This window comes from Astatotilapia calliptera, chromosome 23, assembly GCF_964374335.1.
Source record: "Astatotilapia calliptera chromosome 23, fAstCal68.1, whole genome shotgun sequence".
NCBI lineage: Eukaryota > Metazoa > Chordata > Actinopteri > Cichliformes > Cichlidae > Astatotilapia > Astatotilapia calliptera.
The window spans coordinates 31,890,880-31,906,980 of record NC_137443.1 but is presented as its reverse complement, the minus strand read 5'-3'; the positions used below and the strand labels follow the sequence as shown (position 1 = coordinate 31,906,980).

At 40.8% G+C, this 16,101-nt stretch overlaps 1 protein-coding gene across 4 annotated transcripts in view; it reads left to right on the top strand.

Annotated features, from left to right (window-relative positions):
* The window catches only part of LOC113016662 (voltage-gated inwardly rectifying potassium channel KCNH7-like), a 73,548-nt gene that overhangs the window by 51,837 nt on the left and 5,610 nt on the right, over positions 1-16,101 (top strand). For 3 of the 4 annotated variants that reach the window (XM_026159656.2, XM_026159655.2, XM_026159652.2), the window contains 8 exons: positions 2,994-3,225; positions 3,321-3,488; positions 3,788-3,987; positions 5,986-6,238; positions 7,759-7,964; positions 8,503-8,587; positions 12,869-13,159; positions 14,285-14,444. In XM_026159656.2, coding sequence (XP_026015441.2) covers positions 2,994-3,225; positions 3,321-3,488; positions 3,788-3,987; positions 5,986-6,238; positions 7,759-7,964; positions 8,503-8,587; positions 12,869-13,159; positions 14,285-14,444 — 1,595 coding nt within the window. The remainder of the gene's footprint in view (positions 1-2,993; positions 3,226-3,320; positions 3,489-3,787; positions 3,988-5,985; positions 6,239-7,758; positions 7,965-8,502; positions 8,588-12,868; positions 13,160-14,284; positions 14,445-16,101) is intronic. The other variant, XM_026159653.2, reaches the window with a different exon arrangement.

Here is a 16,101-nt window from a genome sequence, read left to right as displayed (position 1 = left end):
CATGGCTAGAGGCCACCAGTGAGTGGCGGGCAAGGAAAAAAGAGCAGACAGCTGAGCGACACCACAGCACAACATACGTCCTCATCATACAGCCAAATGACTTGTGCAGTGACAGGATGTGTTCTACTTACACACAGTGTCAGGATGAGGCAAAAAAAAAAATAATTTATTTTTACCTCCTCCAATCAAGAGAAGCTGAAAATAACATATCCATGTACATTTTTAGCTCTGGTCTTTAAGGTGTGTTATTTTAGCTCACTGTGCAGAAACAGGAACTATTTTTAGCCCTAATTTCATGCACTTTTGTTGCCTGGAAACCACATCTGACAATGTGTTAAGAGTTTTGTTGGGTCTTTTCTGCTGATTTTATTGGGTGCATATTCCTGGGTGATATCCTGCTTTGATTGGACTTGGCTGCAGGCTGGCACACAAAAGAAAATGATGTGGCTTCGAATTTGCCTGCAGGACTTGTTTCAACTCCTCCATCATTTTCATATCAATGTCCTGTTGTGATAAGATCAGATAGTTTGCATGTTATGTCCACATTCACATGGATATAGTGCCCGCATTTGACACATTTGCAAACTATGGAGGATCCCTGAAAAAAGTGAACCTAAATCACAATTCAAATGTCATTCACCTGAAATTCTGGGCAGACCACTGTAAACCTGGAACAAAGCCAAAATGTCAGGGTGCGTGGGTGGTTACATACATCTCTTCCGTGCCTGGTAGTAAATTTACATAAACACTGTGCTTCCAGTGTGTCTAGCTACTTCATGACAGTTCCACAAAATTGATCATATTACTGTATCTGCCCTCCTGAAAGAGACATTTATGATTACAAATATTAAATTAACCCTTTAAGGTCAAGTGAACAACACAAGCAAATCCTCTTTTCTATAACAGATGTCCTGTGAATATTTTCATGCAAATCAAGTGAGGCGTGTGTAATGGATTGCTTCCCGGCTTCACATTCTGTCTCCATTCAGAGGGTAAATGTGCATTGTTTTCCCCTTGGTTAAAGCAGACTGTACAAAAATGCACTCCAACTCCATTATGCTGTAAAACCTGCAGCAACGGCTGTACTAAACAAAGAGAAAGGAGGCAGATTCGTTGTAACAGGCAGCCCCCTCAGTCTCGCTTGTGCACACAGGAAGGACAGACAGATTTGTACTTGAAATTTTTCTGCAACTGTTCACTCAGACAGTAGACACTATAGTTGTGGATAATATGTTCTCTTTATAGATCACATGAAGAAGGGAAACATTTGGGTGATTATTGGCTTGTTCTGTGCCGTGCAGAGCTCTTGTCGGATAGAAGGAATGTGACCACTTTGAAGACAGAAAGTTATATCACACCCTTGGTTGACTCTTGGGTTTTAAAAGTGGCCAGGGGAGCCTGCAAAGCTACAGTGGCAGATGACCAGAGGGATATTTGGATATTTTCTGGGTATTTTTCATATAGTTTGTTCCTAATGTTAGCTTTAGCTTCACTCTTAGCCCCAAATGCATTCAACTTACTTTAAGATTTTAATCAATTTTACACATCATACAGCATGCACTGTGTCATCTGTGCAGGTCACTCAGAGTCACTTGCATGCTGGATAATTTGAAGCCCATCTGTTTCTATACAAGATTCATTCACTGTTCACTGTGTTGTCACTGAAAGGGAACACTGCAATGACAGATGGCTGTGATTTAGGGGTGAGATTGGAAGAATGGAGGCTCTTTAATGGACCCATCAGAAGCAGCTACAGCATTCTTCCTCAGCTTGATGTAGACGCACTCTTTCTCATCAGTCATTTGCTTTCAAAACAAAACAACAAACAACAAGCCCCCTTCTTACTTTTTAGTGCTTTGAATAATCAATGTCGTATTTGCTTTCACCTGCATAGGCAAGCACAGAAGTGACGAAGCACAGTTACTAAGGTTTGTGCTTCTTTAAGGATATTAAGATAATTGCCAGGTGTGATAGGGAGTGGTTGGACCTATTAGCATTTTCTTGTACTGTGTTTACAGATTGCTCCACACTAATAGCCGCTCCACTCTCACGTTACACACTCTGTATTCATTGTGTCAAAAATGGGGACACATTGGCACACTGGCTTTGAGACTTTGATGGAGGTTCCAAGCTGGTGATATTTTTTGTTTTTTTTAAGCTCATTTTGCCATCATCATATGCAGTTATCGAAAAGGTTTTTTTTTTTCATCTGCCAACAGATGAATCACCAAAGCAACCTTCTCTCTTTCATACGCTTTTTTGGCATGCCAGTTAAGAAGCCAGATACTTACTGACATTTTATGATTTGTAGAGCTTGAGGCAGGGAAGTTGTGCTGACACCAAGGGATGCTGAGACCTTGAAAGATCTGTTTATACCAGCACGAATGATCTACTACTGTATGTTGCAAAAAGCTACACCATATGTTTTTGAGTCGGTAATCACTTATAAGCTTAACTAAACAGTGAGTGAACCTAATCACTGATGGACCGATAACCATTAGAGCCCAACTGATTTATTTGCAGACCGATATTATTAGCCATTATTAACTTTTCAAGACTTTCATTTATAACCCCTGATAAATAAAAAGAGATGAGAGAAACTCCTTTTAGCCATGTTTTGAGTGTTGTATAATTTATCAATTTGCAAGTTCCCTGTTCTCAACAGGTAACGCCATAGTTCCCTGTTTCCAACAGGGAACTGGTCCCTGTCGGAGATTAAATAAATAACTAAACATTACAAATCTTAGGAACTCTATTTGTGTTGCATGAGCCTAAAAGAAAAAAAAATAGGAAGTTTTAAATAGTAGGATTTTTTTTGAAATCCCTGAATACCTACACATCCCCAGATTTATCACCCAGTAGAATAAGGACATGAGTAAACTACCATCACTCCCTGTATCACATATTTTAGCACATTGTACCATGTACATATCCAAACGTAGAGTATTTAAAACACATAGATTTAAGTGAGCGTGCACTTCTCTGTTTTCCAGACTACCACTCTGATCGGTCTGCTAAAGACGGCCCGTCTCCTACGGCTTGTACGAGTGGCCCGTAAGCTGGACCGTTACTCAGAGTATGGTGCTGCTGTCCTCATGCTGCTCATGTGCATCTTTGCCCTCATTGCACACTGGTTGGCCTGCATCTGGTACGCAATTGGAAATGTGGAGAAGCCTTACCTGGAGCATAAAATTGGCTGGCTGGACAACCTGGGGGTGTCAATAGGTAATGTCTGTTGATGATAGTTCCTTCCCTCAGTTCTCTATTTTAAAGCTGAATTTAAAAGTAGGATAGAAAAATGATTATGTTGCATTTTACAGGGAAAAAATACAACTACAGTGACCCAAGCTCAGGTCCTTCCATCAAAGATAAGTATGTCACAGCACTCTACTTCACCTTCAGCAGTCTGACCAGCGTGGGCTTTGGGAACGTTTCCCCCAACACCAACTCTGAGAAGATCTTTTCCATATGTGTTATGCTCATTGGATGTGAGTGATAACTGAATGACAGCACATACAGACAGTTAGGAAAGACATAAAGCCAAACACTGAAACTAGTACTGTTTTCATTTTACATGAAAGATCCAATGTATTTTTTAAATATAAATAAATGCACTGTTAAAACCTGCTGATATAGCATAATTGGAACATAAAGGATTCACAGTCCACATTCAGGACATCAGTTTGTGCATTTCTGGCAGTAGCAGCAACTCCCAAGGTAGGTGTTATGTATATGAAGAGATGAACCCATCTGTACTCAAAGGTCACCTCTATGGCTTCTCTCCCAGCTCTAATGTACGCCAGCATCTTTGGAAATGTGTCCGCCATCATCCAGAGATTGTATTCAGGTACAGCCAGGTATCACCTCCAGATGCTGCGGGTCAAAGAATTCATCCGCTTCCACCAGATCCCAAACCCACTGAGGCAGAGGCTGGAGGAGTACTTCCAACACGCTTGGACGTACACTAACGGCATCGACATGAATATGGTACGAGAGGGATGGTGTTTGCACTGGTACGGAACTATAACAAAACTGGGATTGCTGTTGGGTTTTTCTCTCTGCTACTTCTTCTCCCCCTTTTTCAATTTCATTTCTGTGAGTTTGAAGTTTTGAACCCCATTTCTGCTCAGTTTCAACTATCTTGTTCTGAAAAACGCCCTTACCACATCAGTGTGAACCTATCTTGCTATGTCATTGGCATAGTGCAATGCTTTCATTATCCTGTGCAATGTTTAGCCTTAACCAAGTGAATGAAAGCCACTGTTACTGTGTGTGCATACAGTAACTCAGGCTTTTGTCATCATGAACTGTTCATGGTACTTATATAAGTTTGTTTTTTCCATGTCTGCCTCATGTCAAATGGAATGACCCCACCACTCTGGTAAGAGCAGGAGGTACATGTGCTAACACAATGTTTATACGGATGCTCCTCAGTCTTAGAGCTTCACCTAGCTGTGTCTGACATTAGTAGTGTAATGCTTTGTTAGTTTCTCCATGAGACCATCAAATACACCATGTCAAGGTTTTATTAGTGCCCCAGACATGCATGTAATTAATGGACGTGTTCTGTTCATCAGGGTGTTACACAATTTACTGTGCATATATGGACATATAGCTATTTTGTACACAACTGTGGTGAAACCATACCACATATATTTTATCGACTTGTGCATGCCTTTATTAAGGAACACACACGTAATTCTTCATGTTTCTCACAGGCCCCAGTAATCGTCTATCATTGGTAGACTTGCATGTGGCCTGTCTTGAAGTTCCTTTTGCATGAAATCTGTGTATTCAAACACAACCCCATGATATTCATCTGGTACCAGAGAGAGTGAGTGAATCATGCCTGTGAGAGTGGGCACAGCCTCGCTGGGCACTGCCAGGTTTCCCTCCCACTGTGGGAGGCTTGGCTGCACGCTCCGCGGCGGCACCTGCGCTTGCCAAATGTTGTTCAATCTTTCCTTTCCAAATGTACTAATCAGTTTTTGTTGCGAGCAACAAAAAGCATTTCAGAGCCAGAAATCCTGTTCAGGCAACATTTCTTTTGCTGTGCTTGTGTCATTGTCTAAATGACAAAAAGAAGAAATGTCTTTGTGATGTCCAGTGAACTCAAACCTCATTTTCAAGCCTTTCAGTCTATGAAAATGTACACTTATTAATAGTCAGTTCAAGTTGTCCTGGGATTTTTAAGTTTTTTGTCAGTGGTCGCTGGGTTTTTGTTTTTTTTTTGTTTTTTTTTTTTGGGGGGGGGGGGGGGGTTATGTCTTTAAACGGTAAGTGCAAAAATAAGTTTTAATTTTAGTTCAAAAATAATCGCCTCAGGTCACTTTTTACTGTAAGGTAAATACTGTACAATCGAGAGAAAAACCCCAACAGTGTTTTAACCAAACACCTGGTGACTGTGGAAAAGAAAAACTTCCTTTTAACAGAAGTTGAATGTGATGTCACTAGAAATGGTAATTGTAATGGTAAATGTGTAGGAATGCTTCACATTTTATCGGTTCAGTATTTTTTAAATGGTATTTGTTTTTTTATCCTTTAACAACAAACAAAGGGTCAGAGTATTGGAAAAAAAAAATTATGAGCGTTACTGAGGTTAGAATTCTTAGAGGATTCTCATTATGTGAGTACATAAAGAAACAGACAGAAGACTCAAATGTCAAATCTATGTTTTGACTTTGTGATTTCATTTATCTACAGCTTTACAGTCTCTAAATGTTCTGTTTACCTCTTATTTTAAGCTCCTCAGAGGCTCACTAAAACAGTAAAAAGACATTGCAGACTATTTCTACTGCAGGGTTTTGAGAAGAAGGAAAGAGCACAAGTGGCAACTGTATTAAATTTCTCTGGAAGTCAAGTCAATTCGACCTACTGCTTCACCCCAAACCCAAAGACATAAAATATAAGAAAAAAGAACCATCACATCTTACATAATATACTACCTCAATACGTCTGACCATACACATGTGTGCTTTGACTCAGGTCCTGAAGGGTTTTCCAGAGTGCCTACAGGCGGATATCTGCCTCCACCTCAACAAGAATCTCCTCCAGGGCTGTAAAGCATTTCGCGGAGCCACCAAGGGCTGCCTTCGGGCCTTGGCCATGAGGTTTAAGACGACCCATGCGCCCCCTGGAGACACGCTAGTCCACAGTGGAGATGTACTTACAGCACTCTACTTTGTTTCCCGTGGCTCCATTGAAATCCTAAAGGATGACGTTGTGGTGGCCATCCTGGGTGGGTCTGCATTACTCATCTAAAGATTTACGTTAGATATGAATTGCATTCACATTAACAAACATTAACTTTAAAAGCAGCATGCTTTAAGTTAGTGGTTTTTTCTCTTTTCCATCAACCACCTGCTGATTGTAGGTTTATATAGATGGATGTCAAACTTCTTGTCTTGTCTAAGTTTAACCAAAGAGCCAAAGTATAACATTTTGTTAATAATTGTTTTTGATTGGCTTTCAGCAACAGAAAAAACATTTTTTCTTCAAATCATACTCTCATGTCTGAGGGTTTGATGAATTCTAGTGCTGTTACAGCCAGCATGAGCTTTCACAGTGCAGAAAACCCGCTGACAACAATTCAGCATCCAAGTATGCAAACATCTAAATGTTCTTAATTAGTGAATAACAATTGAATCCAGCTGATGAGCCAGCTCAAAAACACTTTAAAAGGAACCTCAAAAGAGTATGACTGATAGTCCTGTCAGTCCAGTCTGGTCGGACTTGCCTGAGTACACCTCCATCAGTGTAGATGCAGGTGGGCCAGCTAAATGAAGATGGCTCAGTTGTGCTATAATAAGGCTGGGCTGGCAGCTGAGCTCCCTATCGGGTATGTTGTTTTAACTTCAAAGAAAATTCTGATTACTGCTCCCTCACAGGCATGCTCAAGATGAAGGGAGAGGACAGAACACAGTGGGGGGGGGGTACATATAGTGGGATGAGGGTAACAGAGAATATGTGTTAATGGAAAAAAAAGGGCACGATTTCTTTCATATAGAGACAAATGACAAAAGAAATGGGGAGGGATGAACGAGTGGGCAGGTTAGAGAGAAGAGAGGAGCAATAGAAAGCAAAGAATGTGAAGTGACAGCGGAAGAAAAGAGAGTAGAGAAATTTTGTGTGGTTGTCAGCGTGGTGTGATGTAGTGCTTGATGACAGAAGCCGCATTCTGCTATCAACAGCTTCCAGATTTAATCACAGCAAATCTCATCTGGTCTCCCTGTTTTTCTCATCTCAGCTGTGGGCAGGTGTAGCCTGCTGAGCCTTTTATACGCTTGTTTTTCATTAAGGGCTCTTTTCACACAGCCAATAAGGTCTAGAGAAAGCACATGACACAATAGGGTTAGGATAAGCAAGGGCCATCACATGTAAGTCAGCACATTCTCTGCGAGGGCAGTAGATCAACACAAAAATAACACAAAATGTAAATAAAATCTCATAAATCCATATTTTAGTCAATATGAAACAAAGTTTTATCGTTATCATTTTAAGAAAAACAGGTGGAGGAACATTTTGCATCTAATTAGCTTAATTTGTAGCTCAGTAACATGTTTGGTTATAAGAAAAGCATCAGAGGGAGAGTTTCTTAGGCAGAGGTTCCCCAGTCTGCAAAACACTGCATCTACAAGTTATATATGCTATATGTTCTCCAGTAACTTTAATTTAATTTCTTCTGCCAAAAATAAATGTCCTTCATAAGCTGAAAGATGACACTTCCTGTGTCAACCTCCCCACTTGTTTCTTCTTTAGGCAAAAATGACATCTTCGGAGAAATGATACACCTGTACGCAAAGCCGGGGAAATCATGCGCAGACGTGCGGGCGCTAAGTTATTGTGACCTGCAAACCATTCAGAGGGAGGACATTCTGGAGGTGCTGGACATGTATCCAGAATTCGCGGACCACTTCTTCACTAACCTGGAGCTCACGTTTGACCTCCGTGATGAAAATGCAAAGGTAACTTAAATAAGGCTGGCCCCACCGATTATAGCAATATAGGCTTTCATATTCAGTTCTATTTTAAAGAAATTTCTGTAATCGCTCATTTGCTGGAAGACAAGAATGAGAGAGTACTAATCGCTGGACAGAAGACATGATGTGGGAGGTTGTAATAACACGTTAAGTGAGAGAGCAGCATCGTGTGTGTGTGTGAATCCAAATGAGCTAGTTTTATCTTTTAAAAAGAGAGCTGGGAGTGCACTTTGTGTTGACCTTTGGTTATTTATTTAGAGAACTGGAAAGCAGAGAGGGACGCAGAGCAGAGGTGACACATGAGAAGAGCGTGCTAGGATTACAACAAAAACAGCAGAGACATGGTGTTCCAACAAGACAGGCAGGAGTTTATATTGCTTAGTTAAGGAAGCTTGTTGTTTTAATACCAACACAATTTTTGTGCTTCTAACATTTTTACTTCTAGAACAACAGAGGCGAGTGACACAGATATGGCACAGACTTTTACGCTGGTTCAGTCTGATCATACATCATCTCTTTATAGGTGACCTACTCACAAGAAACTGATTCTAACATGGATGACTCCAAGTGTCGAAAACGGGTCTCATACAGAAGGAAATCCTCCACAGGTCAGCGTGATGCACAAAAGCACTACTGTTGGTGGTTTTAAATGGGAAACCCTGTTTATTTTGCATCTGGATAACCAGCACACATGCTGTTTACTGTTTACTGTTACCATAGCAGTGCCATTTATTCAGCCAGCTAACACCTCAGACCTGCTGCACCCTCATTTAAATATTCCTCAGAAACATGCTGCCAAAACTGATACATACCATGGATATCTTGGCCTCCAGTAAGGTAAGTTATAAGGAGCAGTGCCTAAAAGTCGTTCCTGACCATGTAACAAGTCTCTAGTAACAACTTTAAAATGCAGAATATTGAAAAAATTAGAAATGGCTCTGCACAGAAAGTCCACATTAGCTAGTCTTCCTTTGCTTTTTGTAAAATCCAGAAAACCCATTTAAAATCCTCATAAAATCCATCTGATCTTTCAGGCCCTCTATCTTAAACACCTCATAGTACCATGTTATCCTTACGAGCACTCTTCAATACGCCTGCACGGCTTACTTGTGGTTCCCACAGTTTCTAAAAGTAGAAGGGGAGGCAGAGCCTTCAACTATAAGGCGTTTCTCCTCTGTGGAAACGGCTTCCAGTTTGGGTTCAGGAGACAGACAGTGTCATAAAGCTTATAATTAGGATTGGATCAGGTGCCTGAACCATTTTTAGTTATTCAGGTTTTAGATGTGTCCTTGATCCAACACAGCTGACTTAAATGGCTAAATTACCTCCTCAACATATCTTGAAGTTCTCCAGAGGACTGGTTTAAATGATTCAGGTGTGTTGACCCAGGGTGAGATCTAAAACCTGCAGGACACTGGACCTGGAGGCCTGGGGTTCGACACCCCTGGGCTATAGGCTTGGACTTCCAGAAGATTGTTGTTGTTGGTGGTTGCTCTTTGTTCATCTTGTCTTTCTCCTTATGACTCACCTGGCCTCAGCAGGTGACAGCACCTACCTGAGCCTGGCTATGCTGGAAGTCTTCCTGTTAAAACAGAGTTTTCCTAATACTCCTGTCCTGTCCTTCCTCACCGGGGATTGTCAGATTAATGACAGAGTAATGTGAACATTCTCTCAGTTTTAATTTATTTACTTTCATTTGATCAACTTCTGAAAACTTAGTCATAAATTTTACATATAAAATTTGACAATCACTTTAAACTGTAAGTCTAAAGTCTGCAAATTCTTTTCACTGTTTTAGACACAGATCTGTTTGGACTTGTGTAAAAGAGAGACACACAGCATGTAAATGTGCCAAATCAAATATGGAACTACCTGCTGAGGTGACCCTTGTGAGTAAGGGAGCATCTGAAAGTAGCTTTTATTAATAATTAACAGTGAGCCTTTCATCCGAGCAACAGCAGCTGCAATTATGGATCTTATGACTAAATGACCAAAGTTTGGGTATTGAATTGTCAGCATAATTTGAGAGAAATGATCTCCAAAACCACTGTTACACTCTCTGTTTAGCCTTATTTCATGTTTTTTTTTTCTGTGACTGATGTTTCACATACCTGTACCTATCACAGAGACTCACATTCAAATGAAGTCATTTTCCTATACATGTACCTGTGCACAGAGCCTAGGTGGAGCTGAGTGTGAAGCCTTTCTCAGACCTATTTTTAGCACATCTATATTGTATCCAGAAAGATTCCAGCATTTTTTTTAAGTGGATTGAAACCACATTTGGACATTTCTAGAGAAGTGTGTCAGTGTGGATGCTAAAGTCAGTTTACAAAGCGTCTTTTGTCATGCAAAACACAGGACGCAAAGGACAAGGTACACATGCAGAGCTGCTTACTTATTACACTGTTACCATAGCAACTCATTCAGATAGCCGGGCGACATGTAGACACACGAATCCAATCTGATCACTTAACCAAATAACAGTATTGAAACTGGGCCTTAAAAGGAAGACAGCAGGCAAATCAGAGTTGCCTGATGTCTTAGCAAAGCATGTGACCTCCCTGTGTCAGGTCAGAAACTCATGAGGGCTAATGAGAATGAATTTTGGGTGATGTGTTTTTCAATGCTTTGGATGTGTTGAATGTCTTCAAGAATTCAACATTTAGTTATCACACGGTGGCCTTTTGGCACACCGTCCACTCTGTAAGAAGTCATGGTGACCTTAGCTGCGAATTCGGTTTTTCCTACAAACATTTTTGATACTCAGGACAGTATTTTAAATAAACAGATCTACGCAACGATGCCTCCAGGTGGTGTTTGAGTTACACTGAAGCCCACTGATGCTCCATTTAACTTGCCAAAGCTGCGCTTCCTCATTCCTAGCCCCTTCTCATGAATGTGTGCTGACTCAAGTGCAATGACAGCCTCAATGTTAATAAAAGGGGAGGTTTATAAAATAAAAAAAGCTTATTTCCAGAAAAGATACTTTAATAAAGAATGTTTTCTTACAGTTAGGCTGGGTTATATTAGGTTTCTTTGTGCAGTCATGCTCAATCATACAAACTGAAAGCAATTCTCTGAACCTTCCTATTTGCTGCGGCACTGTTAATGCATTGTGAAAGTGCTCGGCACTGACAAGCTGGACTTGTTTTGTACTTTTCTGAAGCTCACGCATGACAGAATTTAAAATACAGAGAAGTCTAAACAATTTCATTAAACTACATTAATTAATCCATCTTTTGTCACTGTCACTGGCAACAACATACAAAAAGAGAACCTCAACAATCTGACAGACCATTTTAACAGGAAGAGGCCTCTGGCTGAACCAGGCTCAGGGAGGTGCAGCCATATGTTGACTGGTTGGAGTGAGGGGGAAGAGATGAGTGGAAAGAAGAGCACAGAGAGGCTACAAACAACAAATGGGGAAAATGGGGGGAGGTGAGAATAGATAAGTGCTCAGTGCATCTCCCAGCAGAGCCTATAGTAGCATAACTTGTTTGGATATCCAGATCCAGACTTATATGGGCTCAAAATGTGGTCAAAAATATTTTGTACTTGTAAATCTGTTTTGTACTTGTAAATCAGGATTTGTATGTGTAAAAAAATTTGTGTGTGTGTAAAAAAGATTTGTGTGTGGACTTAGCCAAAAAAAACCCTGCAAGTTACAAGTACGAATTTTGACCCTATTTTTCTTCCTTTCATCTGATTGGTCAATGTCATGTCAATCACAAATGTAACAATCCAATCAGAGAAGTCCCTATATTAAACACGTAGACCTGTGACACAAAAATCACCAAACTCAGACGACCACAGACTGTTTTCCTTCGTGGTGATGAAGGAAAACTCTGGGTTGGCATGTAAAAGGGCATTTATTCCCTTCAAAGACCTGCAGTTCAAAAAAAGCACCCCTCAGACAGCCAAACCCATCTGTTCTCTGATTGGATTGTTACATTTGTGATTGACATGACATTGACCAATCAGATGAAAGGAAGAAAAATAGGGTCAAAATTCGTACTTGTAACTTGCAGGGGTTTTTTTTGGCTAAGTCCACACACAAATCTTTTTTACACATACAAATCTTTTTTATAAACACACAAATTTTTTTTACACATACAAATCCTGATTTACAAGTACAAACTCGATTTACAAGTACAAAATATTTATGACCTCATTTTGAGCCCATAGACTTACTCATAACCTGTAGGAAAAAGAAGAGTTTAAAGCTTAATATGAAAAGTAGGGAGCATGTCTGTCTCTTAAATCCAAACTGGGAGCTAGTTTCACAGAAAAGAGATCCAGTAGCTGAAGGCGCTGCCTCCTAGTCGACTGTAAAATAAAATACACAAACAAGTCTGCAGTATGAGAGTGAAGAGCTCTTCTGTCAACAGTTGATACTAAGAGATTTTAAAAATATAATGCTTCATCATCATTCAGTACTTCGTACGTGAAGTGGAATATCTTTAATTTAATCTAATTGGTCACCATGGTTACGAGTCCTCTGTCACTGGTGTCACCATCTCACAGTATAACACAAGTAGGGACAGAGAAAGTAGCTAATGGTCCATTTCACAGTCTAGCAGCTGGCATATCTTGCCTACATCCATCAGGTGTGAAGATTTAGACCTCACTTCAGTTTGGAATGAAAAGCTCATGTTCACTATTCATTACTGCTGAACAAGCTTGCCTTGTAAACACACATTTGGAACACATTATGATATAATGCACAACATTAACAGGCTAGATTGTGCTTTAACATTGTTTGTCCTCACTTTAATCCCAAAGCAAGACACGTGCTACTGTTGTCAGATAACAAAGGCAACCCCCACATCCCCAGAGGAAGTCAGTGTTCCCCCAGCAGGTTTCCTGACTGCACTTTGTGCCCGTAGGCTCCCACAACCAGGACAACAAGGAGACTGCGGTCACCTACTGCAACACAAAGCAGACGAGGCAGATCTATGCTTCCTCGGCAGCTGAGAAGAGGAGAGAGTCTGCTGAGGAGGGAGAGGATGATGAGGATGAGGAGGAAGAGGAAGGCAGGGAGGAGGAAGAGGAGCAGAGGCCCTTGTGTTCTGGTGTGCTGGGCTACCCGGTGGTAAGGGACCACGCCCTGGGCCTTGGGTTGAACAGTGCTTCCAGTACACAGGCTGGAGACAACGCACAGAACCAGGAATACAAAGGTGACAGAGATGTCAGATGTATTTGTTCCTACAAATGAAGAGGGTTTTTTTATCTCTCCATCAAGTAACAAGAGATTAGTCTTTATTTCTTTCCTGTCATTCAAATAAATGTTTTTTTCTAACAAAAACCAAGTGGATAAAACACTAAAGAAACATCTGGGAAATTACTGACATTGTTCAAATACACAGTTTCCTGTAAATCTGGGGTTTTTTTCCCTGTAAAGGTTGACACCAGAATAAGTAATTAACTTAGAAGTTCATTTTCAAGAATTCAAAAAACCCCAGTTAAAAAAGCCTGAGGGGAGGATTGTCACATCTATTAAAAATCCCAAAAAGGATTATGTGTCATGTTGAAACCTAAAACCAACTCAGTAATAAAATGTTAGAGGATTTTATCCAGCACTTGGCTCGGGACACCCCTTGTGACTGTAGGTTCGGGCCAAACTGAAGGATCTGTTGGAAACATGTTGTTAATGTGAATGTTGTTAATAGGACTGTACCGGCTGTAAACGCGCAGCAAACCGATACAGAATCCTCCTATGCATTCCGATGCAGATGCAGCTTCCACATAAACAGCTGCATCTGACTTCATTTGATCTGCACTCTCAGTAGTCAGCTGCAGTCACCTTAAATCCTCCATAAATTGGTTTAGTATAAACACACGCACAGGGCGCTCCTGAATTTTAACTGCAAGTCAAACTCAGCAGGATTCCACACTGACGTGGGAAATCTGTGTCAGTGTGTTGGTTTGATAATATCCCACAATTCAGATGTTACAGCTGTAAGAGGATTTGTTCTGGAGAGCAGAGTGATATTGATTCTTACAAACTGGCGAGAGAAATGCACAGGAAATGTCAATTTAATCTCTAGCAGAAACCCAAAAGAGAGGCAGGAAAATCCCACTGAGGTTGTGATGCAAGCTGGGGTCAGATGGGTGTTTTCCTCTCCAGTGTAAATGTCAGGAATCAGAAGGTGGTAAGCTGCTCGGAGCTCAGTAAAGCTAAATGATGAGAGGGCACAGCACATACAGTGCTTTCCCTGAGAAACCATTCTAATAACACAGATCGTTTCTTGTGCACGCGTGTGTATGCGTATTCATCTCTGCTTGCATGTCTTTCCCTCCAGAGCTCCACCCTGACGAGTGGGTGCGTCAGCATCCCGGTGAGGCTGCGGAGGAGTCGGCTCACTGCCAGGAAACACCAGCCAGGGAGGATGACAGTGACACAGAGCTCACCTATGGAGAGGTGGAGCAACGTCTAGACTTGCTGCAGCAGCACCTCAACAGGTGCGCAAGGGCAAAGGGGAAGGGTTTTGAAACAGCTTGTTGGTCATGTCAAACCAAAAGACTGCAAATGCTCTTTGTATCGTCAACACTCAGGATTACGTTGATACAGAGACTTCAGGCAACTTTAGCGGCTAAACTCAATAGTGAATTTCTAAATGCGATATAGCAACAGCAGCAGGAAAAGACCAGTTTATCAGTCAATGCTGGAGCTGAAGCTGAACGTCCCTGCAAAAGTCTGCTGAGCAGAATGGAACATGATGTCAGTCCTAAACACGTTACTATCTACATATATAAGTATATATAGCATAAGTATTTTTTTTTTCATTTTTCATTTCATTTATCATTAATCACCCAAACATGCTGCACATCCTTTCCAACTCAAGCGCTCTGCCTAGCCAGTCAGTAAAAGTCCTTTTCGCCTTCATTAGTGCCTAGGATCACATAGAAGTCACTGCAAGCCTTCTGTCTCCATTCTTCAACTCTCTGACTACTCAACTTATTCTTAGCTAACCTATTTCTTTGAATACATTCCTGCACTTCTCCATTTCCCCACCAAGTACACCAAACAGCTTCTTGGCAGCTGTTTGGTGTACTTTAGCTGTACTTTCCCACTCATCGGTAACACTTCCCTACAAACCAGAGCAGGTCTCTCTCCCTGAACTGTGCATACGATTCTTTCATCCTCAGCTTTATTTGTACTTGCTTCCTCTTCTTAATATACAGTAATTTCCTATAGACTACCGTCTGATCCTAACTAGCGACATTCTCCCCTGACATAACTTTGCAGTCTTCTCTTTCGGATTCCCCTTCTGCATAAGATGTAATCCACCTGTGTTTAACTTCCTTCATTCTTAGATCACCCTATGTTTCTCCCTTTGTGTTTACAGCCATTTCTGTCCATTTCACAAAATCCACTACCATCTGTCTTTCTCGATTTCTCACTATAGCTATACAGCATGCCCTCATCACCTCTGTTCCTTTCATCTACATGTCTATTGACATCCACTCCAATCACCACTCTTTCGCCCATGGGAACAGTCTTTACTGCTTCATCCAACTTACTCTAGAATTCCTTCTTCTAACTGACATATTCAATCTGTGACACTGACAACATTCAGCATCACCCCTTAAATTTCTGGGTTCAAACTCATGATTCTGTCTGCAACCCTCTTCACGGTCACATTATTCACATACTTTTCCTTCAAGTTGACCCCCTTCTCCATTTCTCTTCCTATGTAGACCACGCATTTTGATCTCTTCTACTTTTTTTGCATTGTTGAAACCACTCATAGCTCATTTTTATACCAGAAAGCTAGCTTTCTCAGTTAATCCCATAAAAACTATAACACATCCTTTTTCTGGGGAGCAACTGCCAAATCACGGATGTCCTGTTTTTAAATAAAGGAACAAAGAAAAAAGCACCAATATGTAAACTTTCAGGCTTTTTTCACATTTTGAACAGTTTTGGTTAAAACTTAAACTAATCTATTGGTCAGTACTACTGGCCAATCAGATTTACCATCACTAGTCAATGTTACAGGAGCTAAATCAGTGGAATGCTATTTCAGGATTTTTCAGGCACTTAACCTTTGGATTACTAAAGACACCTCTGGGATCATGTTTGACTCAATTTTCTATAATAGGCTTTGTATTTTTC